The 18,033-nt window shown below is 50.2% G+C and overlaps 1 protein-coding gene across 22 annotated transcripts in view; it reads right to left on the bottom strand.

Moving 5' to 3' along the window:
* OSCP1 (organic solute carrier partner 1) overlaps positions 1 to 18,033 on the bottom strand; it is a 35,742-nt gene that overhangs the window by 12,536 nt on the left and 5,173 nt on the right. For 2 of the 22 annotated variants that reach the window (XM_089300970.1, XM_089300972.1), the window contains exons 2-7: positions 17,558 to 17,731; positions 15,277 to 15,306; positions 13,201 to 13,410; positions 9,110 to 9,264; positions 4,548 to 4,715; positions 2,619 to 2,699 (exon numbers count right to left, since the gene is read on the bottom strand). In XM_089300970.1, coding sequence (XP_089157096.1) covers positions 2,619 to 2,699; positions 4,548 to 4,715; positions 9,110 to 9,264; positions 13,201 to 13,354 — 558 coding nt within the window. In that variant the 5' untranslated portion in view covers positions 13,355 to 13,410; positions 15,277 to 15,306; positions 17,558 to 17,731. Of the gene's footprint in view, positions 1 to 709; positions 1,547 to 2,618; positions 2,700 to 4,547; positions 4,716 to 9,109; positions 9,265 to 13,200; positions 13,411 to 15,276; positions 15,307 to 17,557; positions 17,732 to 18,033 lie in introns of those variants that run through there. The other 20 variants (XM_008273669.5, XM_070078738.2, XM_089300975.1 and 17 more) reach the window with 12 other exon arrangements.

Here is an 18,033-nt window from a genome sequence, read left to right as displayed (position 1 = left end):
GGGAGAGGAGGCCCACCAGAGCGCTCAGCCTGCGGGAGGCAACTCTGGGGGCTCTGCCGGGGGTCAGGGACAGAGTCGGTTGTAAGTAATTGGAAGGATTGCAAATGCAATTGCTCTCGGTCAGCACCGTCTCTGTCCAGGTTCTGGGGCACAGGGTGGGCCCTTGGCCACTTCACGTTGGCCTGTGAGAGCCCAGAGAGCTTGGATACCGGCACCGGAGGAGCAGTTTTGTGTTTGCTGTGGTTACACAGTGGGGAAGGGGTTGTCAGAGCAGGGCTGTGTTTTCCTGATGTCGTTTGACTGTGCGAACGCATCTAAAGCTATCAAGAGTGTGGGGAAGTGCAGAAAGTCCGTGGAGGCAGTCACAGACTGCAGCTGAGCAGCAACAGCATCAGAGACCAGGCCTGGGAACCAGCCCAGCCGTCACAGGTCAGCGGCAGTCTCGTCAGGACACGCGGTGCTATTCTCTTGATAAACAGTCTGCTGCTTCACGGCCTGCCAGCTTAGCAATTAAAGCTTAATATACTTTGTGGCTTAATACGTTTTAAAGATTTTGCTATAGAATTCTTATTAGGAAAGTCTTTTCACTATACTGAATTTTATCTTGTCAGAATTGTGAAATCAATATGGCTGCTTGTATTACTACAACCCATAAAAATAATGCCCAAATATGCAGGGTTTTCATAATAATACAATGCAGAACTTTCAATATTTTCAAATTGGTGTTTTAAATTTAATGCAAAACTTTGTCTTATTTGTACCTTCCCGTTGTTTATGGTAATCGATGAGTATTAGAGACCTTAATTTATACTGATGTTATTATGGCTCCATCTATAGCAGACAAAATTACTCACGAGGGTTAAAAATAAAATTGGCGTTGGAGCTGCCATTGTTCATCTTTTCTGGTCTGTGGAAGGCATGAACCATTTTCAATCCCTTCCTTTGGCTGGAGTTTTACGGTGTGAGCGTGAGTGTGTCTCACGTACGCAGGTACAGCGTGCGAAAGGTTCAAAGGGGTCTGTCTGATGGGATGGGAGTCTCTCTCCTGACCTTTGCCTCCAGCCAGCTCCCCAGTCCTTGAAGGCAGCCACTGTGGCCAGTTTTGTGCACATCCTTCTGGGAGCAAACCTACGTATATATCACACCGTCTGCTTTGGTGAACCCTCCCGGCAAACTCTGAGTTAGGAATGGCGTCAGTTCCATTTCTCAGACGAGGAAACCAAGGCTCAGGGGAAGTAATTTGCCCAAGGTCCTGGAGCTGGTGCTGGAGATGGGCTGCAGACACGAGAGTAGCTCCAGGGCCTGCACTTGTTCCGCCGCATCGAACATCTTTCCTGTACCAGTCTGTTACGTTACGGGGAGGAAAACAGCCGTGTCTGAGAGAGGCGGGCCCACAATTCCAGAGCTTAGAATGTGGTTGTAAAAGGCAGAGTAGGAGCAGGCATTTGGCCTACCAGCACAGGTGCTGCCTCATATGCCTGCGACCCCTAGGAGTGCCTGCGTTGGAGTCCCCATTCCCAATTCCAGTTTTCTGCGAATGTGCACCCTAAGGAGGCAGAAGGAGATGGATCAAGTGGTCAGATTCCTGCTACCAACGTGGGGACCTGCACTGAGTTCTCAGCTCCCAGCTTCAGTCTGGTCCAGCCCTGGTCATTGCAAGCATTTAGCGAATGAACCAACAGATAGGAGACTTCTCTCTCTCTTTCTCTCAAATAAGGTAAATAAGTAAAATTTTCGGACAGAGTCAGGGTGTAGAATGGTCTGGAGTAGGCATGGCAGGAGGAGGGAGGGCCAGGCAGGAAGCAATGGCCCTATGAAGTCTGAGGGCTCGGCTGGTGGCACAGGAATGCTGGCGCACGTTGAAAGGGCAGACCCTACAGGCCTTAGCTGCAATTGGACGAAGATCAGAAACGGGGAATCCAAGATGCTGCTCTGGTTCTGAGCTGAGTGAGTGGGGGAACGGTGGTGCTCTCAAAAGAAATCAGCACTTGATCTGCCGGGACTAATGCAGACAGCGACATTAGGTTGTGGGCCCTGGTGGGCCTCCTTGTGGAGACTGGGGTCTGCAGTGCAGCGGTGGGCCGGGGCGGGGTAGGGGTTAGACTCAGGAGTCGCAGCCAGAGGAGTTGGTATGGGGAGGAAAGAGGTCCCCGACGAGCAGAGGGGGAGTGGAGAGAGAGGAGGGAGGTCTGGGGACGGGGAGGGGTGAATTTGGAAGGGAGAGGTAAGGGAAGGCCAGGGTGGCTGGAAACGTGAAGACCCAGGACAGGTCAGGGTTCAAGGGCAGGACAGCAGCCTCTTGCCTGTGTCAGGTGCCACAGAAGCCAAGGACGGTAAGGCTTGAGAGGAGGACTGGATTCGAGATCAGGTTGGCTCAAGAGCACATTTCCTTGGGAGAAGCAGAGAGGAACTACTACAAAAAACCTCGTGAGGTTAACTGCGAGAACGGCGGCCTTGTGATCTCTCTCGTGCTGTTTCCAACTGCTGCACCTGATCATCAGGACGTTTCTCACCGTGGAATCAAACCCCGAGGCCATCACTAACCGGGCACAATGCCCTCCCTTGTCTGCCTCCGTTTCCCTTACGCAGTGGGTTCCTGGAGCTGCCCCCTCACTTACCCGGATGTGCAGGTCTTGGAAGAAGATGAGGAGCGTCTGACGGATCAGCTGGAACTCGCCGGCAGACAGACCGCAGTAAACCTGACAAAGGCCAAGCAGAGAGAAGCACTCGCATCCTACAGAGAGCTGGGCAGTGTGGACACGCAGGGGTGAGCTGGGCTCGGGCATGGGAGCCGGACAGCAAGGAGAGGACACGGCGGCTGGAGCAGCAGCAGAGCCAGCACCTCCTTCAGCAGGGACAAACCCTGTCCTAGCACAGCTCAGCTGGGGTGCACTTCCTCTCTCCCAGACCTGGCGAGGCTGGGCCCCAGGAGTTAGAGCAAATCTTCCACCAACCCCCTTTCAGAGAAAATGGCTAGTCTCTGCATCACTGCTCTTTGAACGATTTTTTTTTGTTTTTATTTTATTTATTTATTTATTTTACAGGCAGAGTGGACAGTGAGAGAGAGAGACAGAGAGAAAGGTCTTCCTTTGCCGTTGGTTCACCCTCCAATGGTTGCCGCAGCCGGTGCGCTGCGGCCGGCGCACTGCGCCGATCCAAAGCCAGGAGCCAGGCGCTTATCCTGGTCTCCTGTGGGGTGCAGGGCCCAAGCACTTGGGCCATCCTCCACTGCACTCCCGGCCACAGCAGAGAGCTGGCCTGGAAGAGGAGCAACCGGGACAGAATCCGGTGCCCCGACCGGGACTAGAACCCCGTGCGCTGGCGCCGCTAGGCGGAGGATTAGCCTATTGAGCCGCGGCGCTGGCCTGCTTTGAATGATTTTTTTTAAACTTTGAGAGCAGAGCAGAGCAGAGCAGAGAGCAAGTGGTCTCATTCACTGGTTCACTCTCCAAATACCTGCAACGGCTGGGGCTGGACCAGGGCTAAAGTGTGGAGCTGGGAACTCAACCCAGGTCTCCCAAGTGGGTGGCAGGAACCCAAATACCTGAGCCATCACTGCTGACTCCCAGGGTCTGAATTAGCAGGCAGCTGGAATCAGGAAGCAGCGCTGGGAACTGAACCCAGGCAGTCCAGTGTAGGACGTGAGCACCTTAACCACTGGGCTGACGCCTGCTCTACTCTTGGCATTTTGAAGGTGACATTAAGAAGGCATAGGATGATAATACCAATCACATTAGCAAAATAGTTGTAGGTTTTTATTTTACATTTATTTATTTATTTATTTTTGGACAGGCAGAGTAGACAGTGAGAGAGAAAGACAGAGAGAAAGGTCTTCGTTTGCTGTTGGTTCACCCTCCAATGGCCGCCACGGCTGGCACGCTGCGGCCGGCGCACCGCGCTGATCCGATGGCAGGAGCCAGGTACTTATCCTGGTCTCCCATGGGGTGCAGGGCCCAAGCACTTGGGCCATCCTCCCCTGCACTCCCTGGGCCACAGCAGAGAGCTGGCCTGGAAGAGGGGCAACCGGGACAGAATCTGGTGCCTCGACTGGGACTAGAACCCGGTGTGCCGGTGCCGCAAGGCGGAGGATTAGCCTACTGAGCCGCGGCACCAGCCTATTTTATATTTATTTTAAGTATTCATTTGGAAGGGCGTGGACAGAGAGAGAAAGAGAAACAGAGATCTCCCATCTACCGGTTCACTTCCCAAATGCCTACAAACAGCTAAGGCTGGGCCAGGCAGAAGCCAGGAGTAGGAAAATTAATTCGGGTCTCCCAGGTGGGTGGCAGGGACCCAAGTATTTGAGCCATCACCCATTGCCCTCCAGGGTGTGCATTAGCAGGAAGCTAGCACCTGGGGCAGAGCTGGGACGTGAGCCTAAGTACTCTGATACGGGATGTGGGCATTAGTGGCATTTCAACCACGGCACCAAATGCCTGCCTCACTTGCTGATGCTGTAGAGAGTGGTGGGCTTTGCGGCTCCTCCTCCTGTCCTCCCTCTCTCGCCTGCTCCCAACAGAGCAGGAGGCGGGACTGGGGATACTTACTTCCATCAGCTGCCGGAAAGTCTCGTCCACTTGATGCAAGATGGTCGGGGAGTCTTGGATGAGGCCCTTGATGGCATCTAAATGGTTGAAGGTGACCAGCAGCACATCCTTGGGACGGGGACACAGCAGTACTTGATATTTGAAAGCCATAGTCATCAGGTCATAGAGCTGCCAACACACACACACACAAAGAGAACCGTAAAAGCGGAAGTCAGAATCGCCCAGCAACGATGCGGCCAAGTGCTCACTGAAAGCCCACTCTGGGCTCAGGGCACTGCTCAGGTGACCTTGTCAGCCATCACCCAAACCAGGACACTGGGAGAGAAAAAGCGGGCGCTACTGATTAAGGCTACACAACAGGCGTGACCTGGGACACTCCAGGACAAATCAGGATCTCTGGTCGCCTTACGTGTATTGCTGCTAGGACAATCCTGGCAGCTGGGGGGTCCCGGACTGGGCTCTGGACTTGGAGAAAAACAGCCCAGATTCAAGGACTCCTTGCCTGCTGACTTACTTCATGGCCCTGGCCAAGTTGCTTAACTCCTCTGAGCCTGCGCTTTCTCACCTGCAAAAAGTACTCCCCGATTTTCCACCACTGCAGAGCTGCTGAGAGGAGTGAAGGAGATGACATGCATGATCGTGGCGGGCAGAAAATTCAACAACTGCAAATGACGGACAATACTTACTCAGATACCAACAGGCCCCACGTGTGATAGGATCACGTATGGAGGACCGGAGGGGAGAAACTGCTGAGGACCAAAGTGGCCCATGCAGGCCTGTAGCAGAAGGGGCCTGGGAGGCACCTTGGGGCAGTCCCAGCGTACAGCCTGGTGCAGGGCACGGGATGTGCGCAGTAGTGGAGGAGAACGCTGGGTGGGGGTGATGGAGGCTCTTTTCCTGGGAGGAACAGGAGAGCTCCCGCCGGAGGTGGTGGGAAATGAAGTGGGGGTGAGTCTGGCAAGGCTGGAGGACCACAGGGTTTGGAAAGACAGGCAAAAAGGTCACAAGAAAAAAGACAGGCAGGCAAAATAAGGTAGACTGGATGTGGTAGGAATTAGGGGGTGGCTAGGGTTGGCTAAACTGACCCGGGAGGAGTAATGATGAAGTGAGAGTGGTCAATCGGCAATGAGGAGTGAGAGACAGGGCAGGCTGGAGCCAGGGAGGTGAGCCGGTACCTGGCTCGTGCTAGCTGTGTGATCAACATCTACTGATGGTGCAAATGGACGAAACGTTGGCGTGCTCTGGACTTGTGGCCTGGAATAAAGACGGCGGCCATGGAGGGCAGGGAAAGGGAGCGTGCGTGTGCTGTGAAGGAGAAGCCTCGGTGACGAAGGTGAGGGTGGCCCAGGAGGGCCGCGGCATGTTCACCCTAGTGTCAGGCAGGAGGCTGGTGCCACGGCCGGAGGCCAGAAGTCCGGGGAGGCCGGGGACAGGAGGGGTCTGGGGAGAGAGCCTGGACACGTGTGCGGCAGGACTGCGAACGTAAACCGCTACCAACCGAGGCTTCCGTCCAGCACAGTTACACACAGGAGCCCATCTGATCACGTTGAATCGTCACAAGAAGCCTGCGAGGTCGGTGATATGCCAGTTTGAAAATGAGGGAACTTGCCCAGCTCCACATCGCCCATGTGTGGCAGAATGAAATCAGACTTCAGGATGTCAGGGCTCCTTGCTAGAACCCTCCGTGTGATCCTGCTTCTCCGACACTCAGCTAAATACTAAGGGGGCAGCAGGGGGCGTGAAACACTAGAGATAGAGTTGAGTGTCTCCGCCATCCTTAGCAAACATTAAGTGCCTGCTGTGTGCATGGCACCACACTGGGAATGAAGGTTGAAGATGGGTGCCAAGACGAAGCAGAAATTCCAAGATGTGCAGCGGACTGGGTCCCACAGCTAGTGACTGGTAAAGCTAAAGCTCAGGCCCAGGACATCTGGTTCCAAATTCTGCATGGAAAGCTAATCCGTCCTGAAGACAGGGGGAAGAAGGAGCAGAGGGAAGGTGAATACTTACTGAACATCTACTACGTGCCAGGCCCAGGCACACGTCCCACTTAATCCTTCCAATAACTGATAACATAGCTGTTATCATCCCCATCTTATAGATGGGAACATGGAGTTGCAGGGAGATAAGTGACTTTCAAAAGGTAAGTGTCAGGGGGTAAGAGGGCTTGGGCTGGCACCGTGGCTCAATAGGCTAATCCTCCACCTAGCGGCGCCGGCACACCGGGTTCTAGTCCCGGTTGGGGCGCTGGATTCTTTCCTGGTTGCCCCTCTTCCAGGCCAGCTCTCTGCTGTGGCCCAGGAAGGCAGTGGAGGATGGCCCAAGTGCTTGGGCCCTGCACCCTATGGGAGACCAGGAGAAGCACCTGGCTCCTGGCTTTGGATCAGCGTGGTGCACCGGCTGCAGCGTGCCAGCCACGGCGGCCATTGGAGGGTGAACCAACGGCAAAAGGAAGACCTTTTTCTCTGTCTCTCTCTCTCACTGTCCACTCTGCCTGTCAAAAAAAAAAAAAAAAAAAAAAAGGCTTGGGTAAAGGCAGTCTGCCCCCCGAGGCTGTCAGGTCCAAGTGACAAGTCTGCGTTGATTCCGCACACTGTCTACCCACCATCAGTCCCGTGGAGGGGTGGCCATTTAGCTCAGGATGGAGATGACCACATCCCACATCAGAGTGCCTGGGTTTGACTCTCCTGATCAGGTTCCTGTCTCCAGCTTCTGGCTAATGCAGAGCTGGAAGGCAGCAGTGATGCTTCAAATAAGCGGGTTCCTGCCCCACCTGTGGGAGACCTGGCTGGAATTCCTAGCTCCTGGCTATGGCCAGGGCTGAGCCGTGGCAGGCATGTGGGGAGTGAACCAGTGGAAAGGGAGTTTTCTCTCTGCCTCTCAGATAAATAAAAATAAAACATTTTCATATAATGGAGGAACTTGAAAAGGAGTTATTAAAATTTTTTATTTATTTGAAAGCTGGAGAGACAGAGAGAAAGACAGAGACGGAGAGATCTTCCACCCACTGGTTCACTCCCCAAATACCCCCAATAGCTGGGGCTAGGTCAGGCTGAAGCCAGGAGCCCAGAACTCACTCTAGGTCTCTCACATGGGTGGCAGGGACCCAGGTACTTGATCCATCCTCTGTTGCCCTCCAGGGTGTGCATTAGCAGAAAGCTGGAATGGGAAGCAGAGCTGGGACTCGAACCCAGGCACTCCATTTATGGGGTGTGGGCCTTCCAAAGTGTTGTCCTGACCGCCGCACCAAATGCCCACCCTTTGAATTAACTGAAGTCCATACTTTATTAAGATTCCACTAGTTCCTGCCAGTGCACAGTTTCTGTCCCAGGAGCCCCTCCAGGGTGCTAATTCTATTTAGCTGTCCTGTTTCTTTGGGCTCTCTTGGCTGCGACGGTTTCTCTGGCTTTCCTCGTTTCTGATGACCTTGACGATTTTGATTACTCATCAGGTATTTTGTAGCATGACCTCCAGGTGGTACTTGCCTCATGTTTTTCTCATGGCTGGACTGGGAAGGAAGACCATGGTGGTGAAGTGCCGCTGTTATGACATCATACTGGGTGCACAGTGACTCCCCACTGCTGGTGGGACCCCGGGCCACCTTGCTGGGGCAGTCTGTCTGGATTCCCCCAGTGTAAAGCTAATGCTTTTCCTGGCTCTGTTCTGGACCATATTCTTTGAAAGGAAGTCACTAAGTACAGCCCACACTTCAGGAGTGGGGAGTTATACTCTGCCTCCTAGAGGGCAATTATCTACACAAATTGTTTTGAACTCCTAAAAGACTGGTCTGTCTCCTGCCATTTAGTTATGTGGAACTACTGTTTTAAAAATAAGAGTAGGCCAGGGCGAGCACTGTGGCGCAGCAGGTTAATGCCCTGGCCTGAAGTGCTGGCATTTCATATGGGTACCAGTTCCAGACCTGGCTGCTGCACTTCCAATCCAGCTCTCTGCTGTGCCCTGGGAAAGCAGTGGAAGATGGCCCAAGTCCTTGGGCCCCTGCACCTGCGTGGGAGACCTGGAGGAGCTCCTGGCTCCTGGCTTTGGATCAGTGCAGCTCTGGCTGTTGTGGTCATCTGGGGAGTGAACCAGAGGATGGAAGACCTCTCTCTCTGTCTCTACATCTCTCTAAAACTCTGTTTTTCAAATAAATAAAATAAATCTTTAAAAAAATGATGAGTAGACCAATAATTTTCCCCAAAAGAAATGAATATTTTCATATTACAAGAAAAGACTGAGTGGGTTTGAATTTTCTTAAAAGAAAACCATTTCTTCACTGTAGACTTGAGATTTGTGAAGACAGGCCGAGTTTGAGTTCTCAGGGTTGAGTGTCTCCTGTGTCCCTGGGGGCTGATAAATACAGGCACGCAGACCAGCACTCTCCTGGGGCAGAGGACTCGGTGTGCGTGACCTCTGAGGTGTGAAACTCAACAAAAACCACCAACATTTGTGCCTGTTTCTTGTGGGACTCTCACGCCCATCATCTCACCTGACCCCAGTCCGCGGTCATCCCCAGAAGGCACAGGAAGGGCAGCCACGTGACAGGCAGCGGCTTTGCTCCTCACCTTATCCATGCTGGCCTGGTTCAGTCTCATGATGGAGGCGTGAGCCAGCCGGTCGTAGACGGTCCTCAGGGCCTTCTTGGAGTAGAGCTCCTGGGGCTTGAACAATTCCTCCATAAACTTTCTGTTGAACATGGTGGAGACGATGTCATTCAAAACTGTGGGGACAGGAGAGGAGCCGGCTGAGCAAGGCGCTGCAGGAAGCTTCATTCACAGAGGCGCTCTGCAGGTGCAGGGAAGAGCCAGGCACACACAGGGCGCGAGGCAGGCGGGCGCCTGGTGGGAGCAGCTCCCTGCCGAGAAGGCAGGGCCCTGAGACACCACATCCGGGCCAGCAACGAAGGCAGCAAAGGCAACGTGCTACGGGCTGTGCTGCAGAGGCTGTGAAGCACTCCATGTGCTTTATCTCCTACTTCATGGTAAGGGAAGTGTTTCTGCCTTCTTAAAAAGAGATTCCTATTAGCCTTAGGTCACTTCCTTAAAAATGAGAAGGAGCATCACTCTTAAAAAAACAAATCTACACACTCGGACATCTATTTCCTAAACACAGGTAATTGACTCTTCTGGAAAAACATTTTATGAAAACAGGCAGGCCTACCTGCTGGTTAGAGACTAGGCATTACTAGTGTTTCCATAAGACGTGTATGTTGTTCAGACAGCACAAGTTGAGAATGCAGTCCTTTCTTCCTTCCTTCCTTCCTTCCTTCCTTCCTTCCTTCCTTCCTTCCTTCCTTCCTTCCTTCCTTCCTTCCTTCCTTCCTTCCTTCCTTTCTTTCTTTCTTTCTTTCTTTCTTTCTTTCTTTCTTTTAAAGGGGGAAGGGAGGCGGGGAGAGAAAGAGAGAAAGAGAGAGAGAGAGAGAGAGAGAGAGAGAGATCTTCCATTCGCTGTTTCTCTTCTCAAATGGTCACAACACAACAGCCAGTGCTGGGCCAGGCCAAAGCCAGGAGCCTGGAGCTTCTTCCAGGTCTTGCACATGGGTGACATGGGCCCAGGTGCTTTCCCCAGACCATTAGCAGAGAGCTGGATTGGAAGTAAAGCAACTGGGACAAGATCTGGCACCCATGCTGGGATGCCAGCCTGGCAGGTGGTGGTTTAACCCACCATGCCACAGTGCCAGCCCTGGAGAATGCGGTAGCTTCTATGTCTGATCCCCAACATCGGTATCACACTGTAATGATGTAGCTCATGCTGTTGTTCAAATGGAAAATCTCTATCACATGAGAACAAAAGGTGTGTACAAACCAAAGTTGCCTATAACTTTAGGTCTTCATTCATTTAGATGTTTTGTACCACTCAACAGAATATCACTAGGTAAGTGGTTTGAGAAATAGAACAGGTACGGTTGAATATAGACTATTCTTAATTAAGGTAGTTATTCTGGCATAAAGATGAAAGGATGTGGAGAGTACACATTCATAGTAATTAAAATTGGAGATAAAACTGGGTTACTTAAAGTAATTACACAAAATCAATTATTAAACATGAGTGATTATTACTAAAGATTTATTTATTTTAAAGATTTACTTGTTTATCAGAAAGGCAGAGTTAGAGAGGGAGAGACTTAGTTCACACTGGAAATGCCTATAATATCCAGGGCTGGGCTGAGCTGGGCCAGGCCAAAGCCAGGAGCCAGGAATTCCATCAGGGTCTCTCTGGTGGGTGCAGGGGCCCAAGCGCTTGGGCCACCTTCTGCTGCTTTCCCAGATGCATTTGCAGGGAGCTGAATCAGAAGTGGAACAACCGAGATTCAAACAGGCGCTCATGTGGGGTGCTAGCGTTGCTAGCAGTGGCTTAGCCTGCGGCGCCACAATGCTGGCACCTATTACTAAAGATTTAAACTCCTTTTGCCAACCACAAGGATGTGCCAGGTAATTGGCCATGGCCTTGTTTCTTTAAAGGCAGAGCAGTGAGTTGATTATTTCAGGCACCTCCACCGGTGAGTAATTAGCAGCAGTACCCTGAGGGCTCAGGCCAGCATTTTAAGGCATCTCCCTGCATTTGATGGGGGAAGGTGGAGCCGAGGTTTGATTTTTGGTGGTACCTAAATCTTAAATGGAAGGACTATGGGCAGCGGGGAGAAAGGACACATTCTTTCCCCGACGCTGACACAAAAGTCCTCATAGAAGTGTTTGAGGCCCTGGCTCTGCTTCTGCTTGCAGCTTCTTGCGAACGTGCACCCTAGGAGGCAGCAGGTGGTGGCTCCAGGACTTGGGTCCCTGCTACCCATGTGGGAGATGCAGACTGAGTTACAGGTTCCTGGCTTTGGCTTGGCCCAGTGTTGGCTGTTTCGGCTATTTGGGGGGTGAACCAGTGCATGGAAGGCCTCTCTTTTGTCTATCTGTCTGCCATTCAAATAATTAAAAAAAAAAAAAACAAAAAACCTCACACTTGCCCTTTGGACTTTTCCCTAGACTCCATCAAATCCATTCCCTAACAGGGCGTCCCTCACAATGGACGACTTCAACCCATCACAGCATGCCCTGCGCATGTGCCCCGCCATTCCCCAGAGTGGACACTCTGCAGGCACACACTCTGCCGCTGCCTCATGCCTCCCCTTAGCCTTCCACCAAAAAAGGACCTACAAGAACCTGGCTTTTCTCACTGTTTTCTTACCACAGCCTGCGTGAAACGCAGAATTTACTAGGAAAGAGGTCCAACTGAAAAGCCACATGCAACTCCTCAGAAGACAGCATAAAGACTGTCCCACGGATTTCTGTAGGCCTGGGAGGAGGACCAAAGGGGAAAGTTCTTTTTTTTTTTTTTTTTTTTTTTTGACAGGCAGAGTGGACAGTGAGAGAGAGAGACAGAGAGACAGAGAGAAAGGTCTTCCTTTGCCGTTGGTTCACCCTCCAATGGCTGCTGCGGCTGGTGCACCGTGCTGATCCAATGGCAGGAGCCAGGTACTTCTCCTGGTCTCCCATGGGGTGCAGGGCCCAAGCACTTGGGCCATCCTCCACTGCACTCCCTGGCCACAGCAGAGAGCTGGCCTGGAAGGGGGGCAACCGGGACAGAATTCGGCGCCCCGACTGGGACTAGAACCCGGGGTGCCGGCGCCGCAAGGCGGAGGATTAGCCTAGTGAGCCGCAGCGCTGGCCAGGGGAAAGTTCTAGTTAGACACCCATCAGCACTGACTAGGGTAATGCCACTTGAACCAGCATTCATATGGGCGGCCAGCGCTGCAGGCGGCAGCTTCCCCTGCTGCACCACCATGCTGGCCTGGGTTAATGCTACTAAGAGCTACCCTTCTCCTGTGTGCTGAGCAGTTCTCAAGTGTCTTCAAGCTTTTACTGGCATCTAGGAAAACAGCCTGGGCCCAGATAGATCTGTTTCGAAAGAAAGAAAGCCCCAAGGTGATGGTTAGCTCCTCTGGGCAAAGTGAAAAGGAAAACACAGCTCCCCTCTGGGGAGCGAAGAAGCCACATACATTTGGCATACACAGGTCACCATGGCTCCCTGTGCGAGAATGCCTGCCGAGTTCACCTGTTGGGAAGGAAGGACAGCAGGTGCCCCCAAAGAGAACATGGTGGTTTTCTGGTTGGGTCCTGCCACGAGGGACGCACCCCTCACTTCCTTCCTTGGACAGAGTATGAAGGCACGCGCTGACGCGTTTTCTTCTTACAATCTGCTTCGCTTAGCACGTGGCGGAGGCAGACCTACTTATGAACCAGACTCTGAGCTAAACAACCCAAGCACAAAGAGGAGGGGGATGTTCTCCTTGACCTAGAAAAGCAGCCACATGATATTTAAAGAAAGCCTGGGAAATCGTTTTAATCACACCCATTAGTCTGTCTTGGAGTTATTTAGTTTTTTTTAAAAAAAAATTTATTTGAGAGTGAGCGAGAGCACACCCATCTACTGGTTCAATCCCCAAATGCCCACAACGGCTGGGGCGGGGCCAGGACCAAAGCTGGGAGTCAGGAACTCAAGCCAGGACTCTCACATGGGTGGCGAAAACTGCATTACTTTGAGCTGCCACTGCTGCTTTCCAGGGCCTGCACTGGCAGGAAGGTGGAGTCGGGAACTGAGCCAGGAATGGAACCCAGGCACTCGGCTACGGGACATGGGTGCCTTACGTGCTAGGCTATACACTCACTCTTGGGTGTTACTTGTTGGCACTCGGATGAGCTCTGCATACGTTGAACGAGGCAGGAAGATCCAAGGAGCCAGATTTGATCAGAAGAGGCTAAGGCAGAGGAGGGACGGATTTTTCGCAGGTGCCTCAGGAGGACTGGACCTGGGCTCTCCATACATCGGGCTGCCAGCCTCGGGTTCAGGTTATGAAGTCACTTTCTGCTCGTTATCTCTGCACATTTAAGTTGAAATAAATTCTAGTGATCCAATTAGGTCTATGAAAAGTCCTCAAAATCCACACTTCACATCCGAAATTCTGCCGTGCATCAAGGGGTAAGCCAAAAATTGCTCAAGAGAAGTGTCATAAGGTGGTTGCAAAATACAAGAGCATATTAAGCACTCAAATAAGGACTTTTCTTTGAGCCTGGTCTGATGAAATAATTATCTTGATGAAAGCAATCAAGTTCTTCCCAATTACCTCTGCTCTAAATATCCTCGTTTATGGGAACAGGAATATGCGATTTGGAGCCAAAGCTAAATGACAGAAGTCAGGAAACCCCACTGGATAGTCACCAGCTCCCATGTCCTCGGCACTGGGCCTAGAACTTTATATGCATCATTTCATTTAAACCCCAAGGTGAGGTGGGTGTCTGGTGCAATGGTTCAAGATGCTGCTTGGGACCTCGCCTACCATGTTGGAGCACCTGGGTTCAAGTTCCAGTTCCACTGTTGCTGCCCACCCTGGGAGGCTGCTGCAGGTGATGGCTCCAATAGGCCCCTGCCACCCATGTAGGAGACTCACATGGAGTTCTGGGACCCCTGGCTTTAGACTGGCACAGCCCTGGCTGTTGTGGGCATTTGGGGAGGAAACCAGCAGACGGAAGATCTCTTCATCTGTCTCTGTTTCAAATAAATACATGATTGAAAAAAACCTTCCAAGACAATTCTGAATTATCCTCGTTCTTTTTTTTTTTTTTTTTGGCAGGCAGAGTGGATAGTGAGAGAGAGAAACAGAGAGAAAGGTCTTCCTTTTGCCGTTGGTTCACCCTCCAATGGCCGCCACGGCTGGCGCGCTGCGGCCGGCGCACTGTGCTGATCCGAAGGCAGGAGCCAGGTACTTATCCTGGTCTCCCATGGGGTGCAGGGCCCAAGCACCTGGGCCATCCTCCACTGCACTCCCTGGCCACAGCAGAGAGCTGGCCTGGAAGAGGGGCAACCGGGAAAGAAGCCGGCGCCCCGACCGGGACTAGAACCCGGTGTGCCGGCACCGCAAGGCGGAGGATTAGCCTATTGAGCCGCGGCGCCAGCCATGAATTATCCTCGTTCTAAAACTGAGTATTATTAAACTCTTTAAGAGTCATACATCTGGTGGTGGAGTTGGAAACAGAACGGGGCCCATTTGATTCTAATGCTTGTGCTCCTAAATATCACACGCGCTATCTCCTGGTGAGGGGACAGCATTTAAAATGTAGGAAGGATGGCTGAGGCCAGGCATCAGTGCGCCCAGCTGTCCAGGTGTCTACGATTTAGAAAGGCGAGAAAGGCTAAGGTTTTGTTGCCAGGAGTTGGCGACTTCTGCAGGTGAAGGGGACACTGAATGCTGCGCATGAGAAGGCCGTACTGCATGCGTGATACATGCCTCCTGCCCACGGTCCTGCGGCCATGCAGTCACATGCTTCCCTCTTTCTCGGCTGCCCAACAGAGATCTCTGTGCGCTCATGCTAAAGGACAGCTCTTAGGTCACGGGATACTAGGACGAAGTTGTTTTAAGAACTACCAGACAGGACAGACTACCAGAAGTGTGGCTGCTGCCCCAGCGGCCCCTGCAAAGGTTGACACTGAAAAAAGAGAGAAGGACCACTCAGGTACACGACACAGCCCTTTAGCCAACATCTGCTTGGTCTGCACCTGGCACCATGTGGTCATTCGCTTTATGCAAAGGGTTCAAATGCATAACCAACATCTCAGCTAAAGCAAAACTCGGGCCTGTTCTCTCACTTAGAAATACTTAGTGTGGTCCCACTGTAAGCCCCACTGATAAAGGACTGAGGGACCCTACGGATGCAGACTACGTACATGCAGCCCAGAGATAGCATACCTCGTTTTCTGTCCACCTCTGTCCATTCATCTACACGAAGCATATAAAAAGAAAACACCAGTTCATGAGGCAAGAGCATTACTTCCCAGGAGGCTTTACCAATCCCAGTTCTAGGGCTCTGGTCTATGAAACATTATTTTCCATCCTCGCATTTAACGTCTAATGTGAATACTCTGCCTTCCATCTGAGACTTCACAAAGAACGACAGATAAGAAACAGGCTCCAAAAAAGCCCAAAAAAGGGGACAGCCTCTCCAGGGCAGCCCAGGCAGAGAAGAAATGCAGGAGGACTAGCGGCCCCGAGAGGGCTCTGGGAGTTGCACGCTTTGCACTGGTCAGCTTGTCATCACTTTGCCTTACGAAGGAAGCAGGCTTATTGTGGCTTGCAGCCGTGGAAGTTCACAGAGATCGGGCTGGTCTGGAGTCTGAGCAGGGTGCTGACGGCAGAATGGACGTGTGCAGAGGGGAGCACTCGTCCTCCCAGCCGTTGGTCTCTCTGCATACAGCAGCCAGGGTTTGCTTGTGGGGGGTGTACCCCAGCAATTTAATCCCATCCAATCACTTCCTAAAGACCTCATCTTCAGACGTTACAACGGGATTAAGTCTCTGACCTTAATCTAGGAGCTGGTCATGGAAGACTGTGGGGGACACTCTAGTATTCAAACCATGGCGCTCACCAACAAGAATACACGTCATTCAAAGTAGGCTTTAAAAACACCAGCCTCTGGAGGACATCTGGTGCATGAAAGAAGCCAGACATAGGCAAATATTGCATGTTCTCCCTCGTATGTGGGAGGAAAAATAAAAAAAAAAAACCCAAAAACTCAAAAAAAGAGAAAAGTCTGTGTCTATCAGTTTCACTGCGAATGCAGTGTTTCGTTAAGCTTTGGTTTAAATCTTTGTCAAATAAATTGACAGGAACTGTATACCGCTATAGTTCTAATGATTTGATGACTATTTTTTTTACTTTCACATCAGCATTATAAAAGTTTATTTTCACAATTCTAAAGAGGTAAATCCCCAAACTTTACAATTCCTCACTTATTTCTCCCAAAACAGATCAAAAAGATAAATAAATAAAAAGTGTCAGAATATCAAACCATGTTTAAAAATCCTGTGGGCTAATTTTAAAATCTGAATTATATTAAATTATGACAATGATGGAATGTTTGCCAGTTAATCAAGATTCCAAACTAACATTCAAAATAAGAAAGAACTATCACTGGGATCCTGTTACATTTTAAATCACTATAAAGGCTGATCAGTTTTTATCATTAATAATGCTATTGCCATAAGCAAATAATGCCATTTATATTCCAAAAGTATATTTGTCTTGCACACCTTACACATTGAGGTATAAAGCAATGCTTTACTTGCATTTTTTATTAACATAACAAATAATTTCTTCCATAATGGAAATTACAGTAAAAAGTTAAATAACATCAGCCAACTTGCTGGCATTTTCTATGGTCTTCTAATTAATATACTAGTGCATAGACATGTATAAACCATACAGCCATACCAGTTTATAAGCAACAAATTCAAATTATTAGGAATATAAATTCAAATATTATATCAATTTATAAGCAATAAATTTAAAATGTTAGGAATATAATAAAACTACATTACACATAGTTTACTTTCCATGATTTGATGACTATTTTAAAATTTGCTTTATATGAGTGAAGTTGAACGTTTTCTCACTTGATTACTGTGTATAGCCCTTGCCTATTGTCCTGTTGGACTATCATCTTTTTACTTTTTATTTGCTGACCTCTTTACCTAGTAGTGCCATTGAGTCTTTGGCTATAATGTAAATTAAAAATATGTTATCTCCATAGCCAAAAAGTGAAAACAACCCCAGTGAATGGATAACTAATTATCTGCTTAAAAGGTAATACTACTTTGCAATAAGAGATTTTGAAAAAAAAAAGTTATCTCAAAAAATAATATATAACATATCAAGTTGAAAAAAACCCCCACTACCCTCCATGAGGTGGAGTACTTCCAGGGACAGGTAGAGAACAGAGTTTATTCATGTATAGTCTGATTTTTTTTTTTAATTAATGTAAGAGTTCCCTTTCTAGAGTACAGATGGAACTCATCAAATTAGAAAACCTGAAATGTGAGTTAAAAGGGAGATATGTCAATGTTTGTTTCTCCACCTTGCAGGCGAAGGTAGTCAGGGAGATACCAAGAGAGCAAATTAGGGAAAGCGTCCTTGACTAGAGAGATCTGTGAGAATCAGGACCCGTCAGGGCTGGGATGGGTCTACTACTTACTAGCTATATGAACTCCCAGCAACTCGTCCCATCTCAGTTTCTCCATCTGTAAAATGGGAGTCCAACTAGAGCTGCCTCAGGGAGCTGTCGTGACAAAGGTGGGCTCATGGACATCAAATATGTAGCTGGCTTCTTTCCGTCCCACTCTCTCTGTTGAAGTTCACTGGACACTCACTGAGAATCAAAGATGAGGGTTTTTATTTTTTTCTTTCCTTAATTTTTGGGGGAGATTTCAACCTAGAAAAACCGCATCCAGAGAAACAGATTCCACATACACTCACATTGCAAAACATTTAGTAATTAATGGTCTCTTGTGGGAACACTGGCACTAGATGGCTTCCTGGGTATTTTGTGAGGTTCTAATCAGAGCACGCACACACCTTCCACACGCCGGCATAGCTTGTAACTCACAACGCCAGTCCGGAGCTGCCAGTCTGAGAGCACAGCCGGCACGGAGCACTCACACTCTGCAAGCG

Source organism: Oryctolagus cuniculus, chromosome 7 (genome assembly GCF_051225735.1).
Source record: "Oryctolagus cuniculus isolate XC-2025 breed Fujian yellow rabbit chromosome 7, ASM5122573v1, whole genome shotgun sequence".
Lineage (NCBI taxonomy): Eukaryota > Metazoa > Chordata > Mammalia > Lagomorpha > Leporidae > Oryctolagus > Oryctolagus cuniculus.
This window is presented reverse-complemented; position numbering and strand designations above follow the sequence as displayed.